Source organism: Excalfactoria chinensis, chromosome 1, assembly GCF_039878825.1.
Source record: "Excalfactoria chinensis isolate bCotChi1 chromosome 1, bCotChi1.hap2, whole genome shotgun sequence".
In the NCBI taxonomy this organism is placed as follows: Eukaryota; Metazoa; Chordata; class Aves; order Galliformes; family Phasianidae; genus Excalfactoria; species Excalfactoria chinensis.
In genome coordinates, this window is record NC_092825.1 from 114,151,677 (window position 1) to 114,164,050 (window position 12,374).

At 42.7% G+C, this 12,374-nt stretch overlaps 1 protein-coding gene across 13 annotated transcripts in view; it reads right to left on the reverse strand.

Moving 5' to 3' along the window:
• Nucleotides 1-8,019: 8,019 nt before the first annotated feature.
• Nucleotides 8,020-12,374, reverse strand: part of CDKL5 (cyclin dependent kinase like 5) — a 114,758-nt gene continuing 110,403 nt past the window's right edge. For 10 of the 13 annotated variants that reach the window (XM_072329657.1, XM_072329642.1, XM_072329609.1 and 7 more), the window contains 3 exons: nt 11,963-12,085; nt 10,764-10,883; nt 9,230-9,750 (listed from right to left, as the gene is read on the reverse strand). In XM_072329657.1, the coding sequence (XP_072185758.1) occupies nt 9,367-9,750; nt 10,764-10,883; nt 11,963-12,085 (627 nt within the window). In that variant the 3' untranslated portion in view covers nt 9,230-9,366. Of the gene's footprint in view, nt 9,751-10,763; nt 10,884-11,962; nt 12,086-12,374 lie in introns of all 13 variants that reach the window. The other 3 variants (XM_072329694.1, XM_072329687.1, XM_072329703.1) reach the window with 2 other exon arrangements.

Below are 12,374 nucleotides of genomic sequence, written 5' to 3' on the forward strand. Positions count from 1 at the left end.
GTGCCCACTGGGTAGAGATGTGCAGGTGTGTGCCTGTATGGCCGTCCCATCTCGCTGCTGATGCGTGCTGCGGCCACGATCCTGCCCACCCTATAAACAGAAGGGCTTTCTTGAATAAAACACTGCTTTACATGACACCTGGCGATATGGCTAAACCCTATTCCAACAGCTTACTGTTTTTGAGGGGGCACACACCAGCAAAACTGGGGTGTTTTGTTACCATGGCTTCAGTCCTGTGAGATACAATGCTTCTCATTCTGGGTGCTAGACTAGGGACACAGTCCTGATCCTGGGTGCTAGATATCATCACAGCATGCTGTGGGCATGGGAGGTGGACTTGTGCTTCAATTTCCATGACCGCCTCACCCTCCATGGCCTAGTTCCCAGTGGGTGCTGTGCATGTGCAGGTGTGGGCTCAGCCATCCACTTGTCCTAACTATGAAGTCTGTGAGATCCTATCTACTGAAATGCTTACTGCCATGTCACCGTTGCACTCATGCTTTTATCCACAAAGTGAGTTTTATCTATCCATAAATGGGCTGAGGGGCACATTTTCTTAGCAGGAGTGCTCCTGAATAATTTCTTTGAGCTTTCAAGCTTCATCCACAGCCTAAGTGGATGGACCACGTGCCCTTATATACCAAGATAATTTATTTAGCATCTCACAGCTGATAATATATTTGGATATAAGACACAGAGGAAGGAAAGACTGGACAGGACACAAGGGTCTGTGCCATCACTCCCAGCTTCAAACAGGATGCTAGACTCCTTTTCCAGGCTGAAACATACAGTGATAAACAGGTGGAACTAACTGGCACATACTGAACTTCACGGTTTGTTTGTGTCCTTCCTCACCCTGTCCTTTGCCTGCACCTCACCTCCCAGCCTGGATGGGGAAGGACCTGCTGCTGCCTTTTTAATGCTTTAAAGCAGACGTTTCTGCTCTCAGCCAAGCTGTGCCGCTCGCCTGCTAATCGACCTTTGGAAATTCACTTAACCTCTGCCTCTTATCTAAAAAGCGGGGTGCTGAGAGGCTTAATTAATTAAGTGGTCCTAAAATGCTTTTAGAAGTGCGCTTGACTTCCACTTCTGCATAAACACAGCATATTGAAGAAGGGTGCAACTGAGGGCATTATGAAAGCCGCCAAAACACAGTTACAAAACTGCAAAGCTTTTGCTCATGAAGTCAAACTTTTTCTTCCTAGCATGGAAATGTCATTTTAATTCTCGGGCACAGATACCTCCAGTTGCCGTTATGCAAATCAGAAACAGCGACTGAGGCATCAGGAAATGGTACAAAACAGTGCAGAAAAGGCAGTATCTTCTAGGAGTGAAAAATCCTGCAGATATTTACCTGTACAGGTAGGTACGTGGCCCTGCAACTTGTAAAATGCAACTGCTTTAACTGAGAGCTGCCTTCAGCCTTATGACATGAATGAGTGCAGTGCTTACAGAGCGCTGAGTAGTCAGAGGAGCTTTGCCTAATCCAAGTGGTGTAACAAGAGGCTGCCTCAGGCCCTCCAGTCCAGCTACATTTCTAAGTCTGTAGCCCCATTCTCTTAATCATTTCCCACAGAAATAACCCCTTAGCAGCTGTCAGAGTGAGATACCCACACAAACTCTGCTCTCTGTCCCAAGGGGGACCAGTGCTGACCACACTGGCTACCACAGCAAGGTGTTGAACTCCGGCACTAGGGGCCCACAGCCCTGTGCATCCCGTTCCATGCCCACCGCCCTGTGGTGCAGCCCCTTTCCCTGCCCCCCAGCTGCCCCTCCCCTGGCACAGCTCCATGCCGTTCCCTCGGGCCCTGTCGCTGTCACACACAGCAGAGCTCAGCGCTGCCCCTCCGCTCCCTGTCAGGAGCTGCAGCCGCCATTAGGCCTTGCTCTGCTCTGAGCAAACCCCCGCTTCTCACACACCTTGCCGCCCAGTCACTCCAATATCTTTGTAGCCCTCTTTTGGATTCTCTCCATTGCTTTATGTCCTGTGGCACCCAGCCTCTCCCTCTCCAAGGTCTGGAGGTAAGGCCACATAGCGCAAGGCAAGGCAGGACAACCCCTCTCCTCTCCCACTGGCAGTGCTGGGCCTGGTGCAGCCCAGGGTACAGTTGGCCCTTTTGTCTACCAGGGAACACTGAAACGTCGAACTACAGGTGGGTTAAAGGTATTAACTTGGGCCAGACCAGTTTCCCCGTCAGAGACTCAATGAGGGCAGCTCAGCGAAGGCACCAGGCAGCAGCATGGTCTCACAGTGGCTGCAGCACAAGCCCCAGGGTGGCCACTTCAGAAGGACTTCAGCAAGGAGGGCATGGAGGAACACTCTGTGCGCCTCAGTTTGTTTCCAGTTACCCAAGGGGTGAGGGATTGGGAGCCAAACATTTCAAGTTTTTTGAAGCTGTGCGGCTTCTCAAACAGGGAGCGCATCAGGACGTGGGCAGAGCAGCTCTGTTACAGTTCTGCCCCATCCAGGGCCACCACGAGTGCTCTGTAAGCGGCGTGGAGCGAATGAGAGCAGCCATCGAGCCGTGCCAATTTTCTAGTGCAAAATCTGCATTTTTATTAAAGACATATTTTGGAAGGCCCATTCAAAAATACATTGTGCTCAGTAAAAATTAACCATTTCCATGCTTGATCGTTAAGGTTACCACAGGATTTTTTTTTTTTTTCTTTTTTTAAACTCTTTTAGAATATTTACAGCAACGATATAAATCATACAGAAGTTAAGAATGGAATACATGCCCAAAAAAAGAAAATAAAATAATAATAATTCGGTAAGGCGTACCAACAACATGATACAAAGGGTTGTATACAAACATTTTACAAATGGGTTTATTAACTTGCATGAAGTCATCCTTAAATATTCAGCACAATTTAAAACCAATTTGTATCCCAGGATTAAAAAGATGAACACCACAGCACATTCCTTCCACAACAGAAAACATGGTAGATCTGACAATCTGTGCGCTTCGGATTTCTGATAGCTGTTAGAAGTATTGGGGAACCGTAACCATAAATGTAGGAGTTTCGAAAGCCGCCTCCCCAGTCGGGTATTTCTGGAATAGTGATCGTGAAAGAAAAGACCCCGTTCTTCCTAACTTAGTTCTTCCTTCTTTCTGCCAAATGAAATGAATTCGGTATTTCACAGTGGAGATGTAAGCAGTCCTGGAAATCCTCATCAGATTAACCGGATTTATGAAAAAAACCCTGCGTAGAATTTCCAACGAATGACGGTTTCGTGGAAGATTTTATCTCATTGCTCCTTACAAACCACATACGCAGAGATGTTGCTCTTTTTGATCAGACATATCCCTCAGTAGTCTAAGATGTGCACTAGCTGGAAAAAAAACCAAACAACAAAGCAGGAAAAGAGAAGCCGAGACAGTTAACCACACCTAAGGTTTTGCTTTACTAAACAGTTAAAAGCTCTGCCGTTGGATTTACAAGTCAAGAATTTACGCCAAGAGGTTCGTAAGCTACAGGAAACTTGAATAACATCCTCCATCTCACGCTATGAACATGCTGTAACTTTGCTCATGGAAAGCTCTACGTAAGCAGTTACTCCACAAAGCATTTCTACGCCTGTACAGTTAAGATGCCACCTTGCATTTCTCAGAATGGACCCAGAGAAACAATGCCCTGTGAAAACAGAGACCTGGTGGAACAGAAAGCCTGGGAAGGCAGTCTGTTTTGGTGGGGCACAATGAGGTCAGGTATCTCACCCAGATGAAATGGAAAACAAAAAAGTGAAGAAACTCCTGAGCAAGTCTAAGGATAGCTGTTTGAATAAAACAGCAAACAGGGTGGAGTAGTAGATAAGGCCTCTAACTCCCTGATAAACCGCACTAGAGAAACAACAAAGAACAAGGCAACTGCAAGATTTGAGAACCACGTGGGGAAGAGCCAGGGAAGACTGCAAAGCAGTGCAGAGGATGGTGTCAGGATTCTAGGAGAGCTGAGATGGCTTGGAGGTTTTAGAAGTGTATTGGATGAAGGCCCATCAAAATGGTATTACTTGGTTGCTAACAGTACCTAGAGGAAGAATCTTTTTATACACTTCTTCAAAATTTAGAGTCAATAATAAACTCAGAATAAACAAACAAAACCCCAACCACATTCTGCAAGAGAGAGGAGGTAGATTGACTTGTAGAGAAGACGAGATGCGTAGAGTCGCTCTTAGCCTTAGTCATACATTCCAAGTTCAGACTCTTGAGACAATTTTAAGAGTCACGTTTACAGGTTACATTCTAAAAAGAGCCTGAGAAATAATTTGACTTGCTGGAACAACAGCATCGATGTATAGAGGGCTCTTCCTCTCACACTTCTGTGCATCTTCTGCTTAGAGTGGCAAGAAAGCCAACTTTTGCTCCAAGCAGTTGGCTGCATACAGTGATACTCTGGGTTACAAATGAGCATCCCAGCATAACTTGGAGCAAACTAACTTCACATGGAACCAATCCTGTCTCATGCAGTATCTATAACGAAAGACTGCTGAGACAACAGATGACCTATGACAGGATTAACCTTCAAATTAAAAGAGGATCTCCTATAAAATTGAATTTGCTTTGCTTCACTACCATTGACTTTGCTTCAGGATTGCGGAGTGAGAGAACTTCTGTTTCAGTACATCTGAACCACGTGGTGTGTACAAGCCTTCACCAGCCAGGTGAGCCTGAAGCAACGATGGTGCTGTTTGACTCAGAGACGAGCCAACAGCTAGAACTTCCGAGCTGTGCTGTATTAAAAGGGCTTACTCAAATTGTTCCCTTTTTAACAAAGGCCAGAAAGTTAAATGGCTTTTCTCCTGATTTACTACAAACCCCGTTAATGAATGGTTAACATCATGACACCACTGGGGGAAGCTGTGTGGGGAAAGGCACCTGTTCTTACTGTCCTGATTTAAAGGCCATTTAAAAAACAGTTTAATAGGGCATATCACCTTTCCAAGCATGTTCTGTGACACTCCTAATCCTATTTCAAATGGTGGGCCTACGTACGTGAACAACAGGCCAAACGTGTGGTTTATGATATAATCCCATTAATAACCATGTCGTGCATGACAGCTGGAATGGATAAAAGAAACATTCATTGCCACCCCACAACTTGCAGTGTGTAACATATGGCTATCCTCGTAATACCTTTTGTGTGACTGAGATTCAAATATTACTCCCAGTTCTACTCTGGCAGTTTTCAGCACAATCAGAAGTGCATGCAGACATTTTTGAAGCATGTTACACTACAACAACAAAACAAAAACAAACAACCCCAAAACACGAACAAAACCCCCTCAGCGCTTCTAGCTCAAAGCTCCCCTCAAAAGCACCTCTTTTCTGTCTTAGCTAAGTAGATGTCAGCATTGCTTTCAGAGTTCCCTTCATTACAAGGAACCACAGCACTGAACTGTGAAGAACATACAGCTTGTTCTGGGTGAACAAAGGATGGTATGTGGCTTTTTACACCATTAAGATTCATCTTTTAGGAGACTGGACTGCAGTAACAAGCACTGACTGAAGGCCTATCGCAGGACCCTACTGCTTGACAGAACTCTCAGCTTGGCTCCCAGACATGAGCTAGTGTAGCAGAAAGGCAACAAGCCTGAAGATGATGTGAGAGCGTATTCTAAGTTTGGAAGTTTGTGGCCGGCTTTAACACTGGTTTAAGAGAACCAGCACCTGTACATAGAGAGGCATCAGGACCCATCCATTTAAGCGGGTCTGGTTTGGTATCAGAAAGGAAGGCTTGGTATCAGTCCCAAGTGCTGTGTGACAGAGAATGTTTCAGAAAGACTGGACCAGATCTGGGATTACTGACTTCTTGACATGAACTTGGCCTGGTGCCTGTTGCTGGCAGCCTCTCAGAGGAGCTATGGATCTTAGACTGTGATAACAGGGTAAAAAGCGTTAAACAGCCCTAAGGGACTGCTCTCTGTGGTCAAGTCTGTTAACAACACATGTTGCTTTAGGTTAATGCATTTTCATGGCAGTTTAAAAGGACAGCTTATTCACATCGTTTCGCACAGTTTCAATTAAGATGAGCTTAAGGTGCTTCATGTCAGTTAACAAGAACTATAGTAAAACATTATAGACAAGTTTTGGCAGCTCGAGTTCTGCAAAATGACTGTGATTCACTTCTGAAACTTAGTTTCTTTACTGTTCACATCATTAATGATGCCATAATAAGGCAAAGCAGTTTGCCAAGGAGTAAAACGCGGTTTAACTAATATTATTTATAGTAAGTAAATCTATAGAACATGTAACACAAGACCAGTGAGGAGGAAAGCTCCCGCTTATAAAATTGTCTGCTCTGTAATTCTCTTCTCCTTTATTGAGGCAGCAAATCACAGCCATATAATAAGACTCCTTTGGAAGCTTCAGCAGAATTGCATTAGTAATATTCTAAATATTCAGAAGTTAGACCAGATTAAAAACACACAATTTACCTCAGCGCCAGCTGGTTCATCTGCTGTAAGGTCTTCCTAACAGAACAAAGAAAATAAATACTACGTATGTCCAACACAGTTTGGTATTAAACTTAAATCTGTTGCGGTTTGTCGAGAAGAATAAGCAGTACGAAAATAGACACAGCGTTTTGTAAATATGGGCCACCAAACACTTGAACATTCTTTAGGTCACTCTTGAAGCTTTGCTAACTACTTCAAACAGCTCTATTTACAGTCAGAGATTACCCTGGTTCAACTCAATGGGTACCGAGGGGAGGAAAAAAAAAGAACCAACCAACCCTTGGGAAACATTTTTCCTTGGTAGAAAACTGAATAGCCATGGACAGCCCAGTACAATCATCTGCGGCACGAAGCTCTTACTGTCAATATAAAATTCATGTAGAGGCAAAAGGAAATATATCCATAAGGTTCAGAAGGGCTTGGTATGAATGCTCACTTCGAGGCATTTGTGTTGTACTGCTGAGAGCCCCACTCTTAGGCAACGCTCTCGTGAGGGATTTCAGTGGCATCAGCTCATTTCAAAGCAGACAACAGGAGTGAACTGTCTGTGATGAACTGGGGAATCCAAGAGACTTCTACAATACAATGCCATTCCCTTGATCGCAAAGACCAGTAAATATCGCAGTGTCTTTCCTGGATGCCCACTGAACTTATCAGAATCTGAGTATCCTTTCATATCTACTGTATTTATATATGATACATAAATACATTATTTATATACTACAGCATATATAAATATAGTATATACCATAAATATCTATAGAAAATCACACACACATTTCTTGCAGGCAATTGACAAAGAAATCTTATTATTTTGCAACTTCTCTAACTTAGTAGACTTACTTCTTGCCCTGGACAAACCTGACGTACCATCCCTTCATACTGTATAAGAAAGATTTTAAAGCGGTGGTGCCAAATCAGTTATTGTTAGAACTTTGGTATGATTCAAGAGGTACCGACCATCACGTCCAATTTGCATGGTATCAAAGTAGGAAGTTCAGCTCTTACTGTCTGGCTACTTCTGTTAACATCTATGGCTAAATCATCAAGTTTACATTCAGGTTAATCTCTTTTTGGAACAGACAACACATTGGCAGGTACACGTGTCTTATGAGGACACAATATAGAGAGTGAACTATGCTGCAGAGTAATGAGGGAGTTGAATGAACGCGTTTAAAACGGAAAGATTGTATTGTTCTGACACTACAGGCCCGACTCTCCTCCTATTGCACAAAAGTTTAGACCAGCATAATTCTTTTAACTCCTAATGACTCAACTTTAGTTTATTTTGCCATTAGCAATAGAGGAATCAGGTCATATACTTGCTACACTTGATCTTCACCAATGCAAAGGCAGTTTTGACAGCGCCGTATAGGAGACTGGAACCCAAGATCTAGTGTTTTGCTGAGACTGGTCACTGAACTGAGCGTGGGAATATCAGGACAGTAAGATCTAAGGAGAAATTAAGCTGCACGGCAACCTTCTCCCTCAACATCCAAATATCAGATGTGGAGCTTTAAAATACATCCTGAAATATAATAAAAAAGTGCAAGAGTACTTTTAATTTAAATACAGTGTTTATCTTAGTAGTTAATAGACTGCTAACAAGATGTAAAATACACATATGCATAAAAGCTCATACCATGATCTGCAGTGCCATGCTATGCATCAAATGTGAAAGTGTGGCATTTCACTTGCAATTCATGCTATGTTTCTTTGGTTTTCACCCCTACTATTAAGTGGAACAGCACCTGCTTTAGCTTGTAGTCGTGGGGCACTTTATCTCTTTAGAGGAAAAAAAAGACAAGAAACCAACACAAGTCGTCCTGGGGCTCTAGTCTCTCGATGCAGATGCAGAAATCTCATTAGTATTATTAGGAAAGCTAGGGATACAGGGGAGAACATACCACACTTAGATTATTGTACAGTTCTGCAGTCTCTTACATTTAGCCAATACCTCCAACAAAACAGCCCATTATAACGCTCGGAATTGAACGATGTCTTTTGTTTGTTACCAGTAATTCCTGTAATGCTGGGCTCTCGTAGCTGAGCAAGATTCATACTGTTACAGTCACATTTATATCGACATTCAACTTCCTTTTATTAGAAGTATAATACTGCACTTTATATCACAAATGTATAAAAATATGGCAGATAGTGTCATAACAATACTTTTCTTTTAAATGAGTATATTTAAAAAACAGACAGTTATTTCCCATTTATATATATATTTATATATAGAATAAAATACTCCTGATGCAATATATAAATGTTACCGTTAGTTTTTTTTTATAGAAACTACTGTAGCTGTTGCACTGCTTCACAATGTTTCAAACAGCTCCAAATAACTTTACATTATAACATAAAAGATATGATTATAACAGTACGATATTAGGTCATCATAAATAAATATTACAAATCCTATCAAATATGGAAGTTTAAAAAACAAATTTAAGACGTACGATTTAACTTTAAACCCTTAATGGGGATACACTTTTATCACATAAAACCCACTGTTTTAACTAGGCAGCAAAAAATGTAGTAAGGGCATAGGTCTGCACATGAATGTTTTCACCCTTCTAAGTGCCAACACATACCAGAAATCTCCCAGCTTTCCAACAGAGATGTGCACTAAGCTGGAATGTAAATGAGAGAAAATGGCAATACATTTTTCTCCCTGAATGGCACACTCTGCCTCTCGTCCAGTGACATTTCTGATGACTAGTAATTCCTAAATCGACTCATTTTACTGTATAATCCCTGACTCTCATCGTGGTGCCAAATAGCGTGGCTCCACATGTACATATTGCACACCTTTATAAAGCTGAAAGTACAGTCTTACCATCACCAGAACTACCACCATTCCCCTACGATGACCTCCACGTGAACTGGCCTATCTTCTGGAGCAATTACAAGGCTGTCTCTTTTAGATCATTCAGATTTGGCATTCGTGACCGGTTTGTTCGGTTATACGTGTGCCCGTTCTGTCCACTCTTGGAAGGCGGCTGCTCGGAGTAGGGGGGCCCATCGCTGGCGCTCCTGTTGACGGGGGAGACGTGCCAGGTGGGCTCCAGCTGGCTCGGGATCTGCAGCGTTGGCCGGCTCTTTGGCTGCGGCTCTTGCCGTGCGTTGCTGCTGCTGCTGCTGGAGCTTTGACTCATGGGGTGAATTCGCACTTCAGAAAAAGCAGGTTTGGCCGGCTGACTTGGTAAGGGTTGGAAGCGAGGCTCAGCAGGGACAGAATGATTTGAAGAGAGGTGCAGTAGCTTTCGCAGAGATTTTAATGGCTGGCTCTGAAAGACATGGGAAAAGCGCTTGACCTTCTGCTCTCTTGTTATTGTATCATACCAGACTTCCTTTAACAAAGCCGTCACGTCTTAAATAAAACATCCTTGAACTTCACAGGACTTTTTCACTTTTAATATGTACTCACGTGGCATATTTCCTTCCAAGCTGAGAAAACACACTCGAGAAAAATATTTTCACATTATGGTTCAAACCCGAGTTACTATCTGCACTGATAGGCTGGCAGAAATCGGCGGTCAGATATCTTGTCTGCCAGCAGCTCTTAACCGTCATAGCTTCTTTAGCTGGTGAGCAGCTGGAAGGAAAAGGGACACGTGGGGCTACTGAAATGGGCAACAAGTGCCAGGGTAAGCCCGAGTACACAAAATGGCAGGATAACAACTCCATTAAACTCCTCAGCTCACAGAAAAATTTGCTTCTTCAAACACAGCAGCTGCAATGAATCCTCTTTTTCAATGTCATAATGGCACAGAAGCTGCCTCCCAACTTCTGCCCCTCGAGCTGGTTTGTGAGATGGAGAAAATAAAGCAGCATTTGTGCAGTGACGCTCCAGCGATCCAGCCTGCAAAGCCAGCAGCCTATGCCAGCTAAGGCACAGGGGTGTGCTCACAGGGCTGTGCTCACAGGGCTCTGCAGGCCCATCAGCGCTGCTGAGGTGCACCACACCTTGAAGAGATCACTTCAGGGCCTCTCCACAGCACTGCGGTGTCTACTGCGGGTGTGCACTGAAAGGCTGTTTGCATTTAACACGTAACCAATATCTCTAAAGGCTCAAAGACTGACACGGGGACACTCAGCCCCTCTTTCCTGTCATTCATGTCCAGATTTTCAAATCACAAGGCTACAGGTATATGTTTTACATTTAGAGAGCATGGACTGGGACAGATAGGAAATAATGTCAAATGCAATCATGTCAATGCAATAATGTCAAATTCACCAGAGAAAAAGTTTTCGAGGTACCTCAGGTGTTTGAATACAGGGAAGTGATAATGCCACTTACATGAGGCTGGATTTCTGTCATCTTCTCGGGATGCCAATCCTTCTGCCTGCTGCTCTGGTGATTAGAAGAATGAATGGCTTTCTGTAACGCCAGGAGATCCTGACCATCAGTGCCAGGCATCTGCAACAAAACATTAGATACTGCTCTCTCAATATATTCTACAGAATATTTGTAAATCATTTTTTCCCCCAGTTAATTACATAATGCAAGTAAAGCTGATTACTGCAGCAGAATTGCAATGTCCTTTCAGTATTTTCCCCACAGTAAGAATAAGTGGCTGCACAGGTCATGCAGATTTGCTATACCCTTAGCCCGTAAAGCATTCACATGCTGTTAGTGTTATTTGTTGTAAGAGAGAGCAGTTAAACAGGGCTCCCAAAAAAATCAACCAAAAATAAAGAAATCGTTGAGCCTCATCTTCATGTAAAAGCATTCCACACTGCAGTTAAGACCATGGATCAGTTCTATAAATTTGTTCCTGAGTGAGGCAGATCAAAGTCATGTCTGAAGTGGCGTCCGCCTGACTTTGCCATCACAAAACAAGAGCTTTTCCTTTCCCCATCTTTCTGCTCCTCCACAGATATCCCAAAACAAAGTACAAACTGAAAAACTCAACAACCCTAAGAAAACAAAATGCAAATTCAAGTTCTATGGCTAACATAGAGACTTCAAGAGCTTTAAGCAAAAACAAAGGACAAAAAGGACAACTCAGTTGGACATATTTTTAAATGGAAGCTGTCTTTTTAACGTGAACAATCGGGACAAACAAAAATGCAGTAAAAACATGAGCTAGAATTGGTATTTCAGATAATCTGTTAATATTAATATTTAATTAAATTCATGTGTAACGGAGCAGCTGACACAGAAAATGCATTTCCAATATAGCTACGAACCAAACCGAGTGAATTGTTTTTCCTGATTGAAGTGGACAGAATATTTTTAGTTTCAGACATACGCAGTTTCTCTGGATCGGCATACGCTGCACTTTCAGTATATCAGATAGTCCAAAACCACTTGTCTTCAGACACGGTCTACTGAAACAGAACTGCCAATTTTACTTCAATTTATCGAACTGGCCCAAGATACTTAACTGGCATGAAGAGAAAGTGACCCCATGAAAATAAAACACATGCTGCTGTAGTCAGTAAAACAAGTTTACTGGAGCATTTGACAGAGCTACTGTACTTAAAAATTAATACCATGGGTAGAGTGACTACAGGAAGCTTTTTCAAAGAAGAACTATGCTTTAAATTATTCTTTGAATTAAAAAGAGGAAAGAGGGATTTCTTGATGCTTGGATTCTCCGCGTTGGTTGAGTCTGTCTGTAATATAAGATACAAAATCTAAATGCATAGCATTTCAACGCAAGAGACCCGTCCTTACCATATAAATTCATTACTTTACTTTGTAGTTCCAATGGTACCAAGTATCAACCCTATGTATAATCTGCTTCAGGAAAATATAATGATTCAATAAAGAAAAGTGCATGGAATAAATTCAAGGAGCTCAGTGCATATAAAGCATGGAAAAAGAGATCAGTACACGTATTCTTATATCCATTTCCCATTAGTAATGCAGAGTGCGTTTCAAAGCCTTTTAAAAACTGCAGGC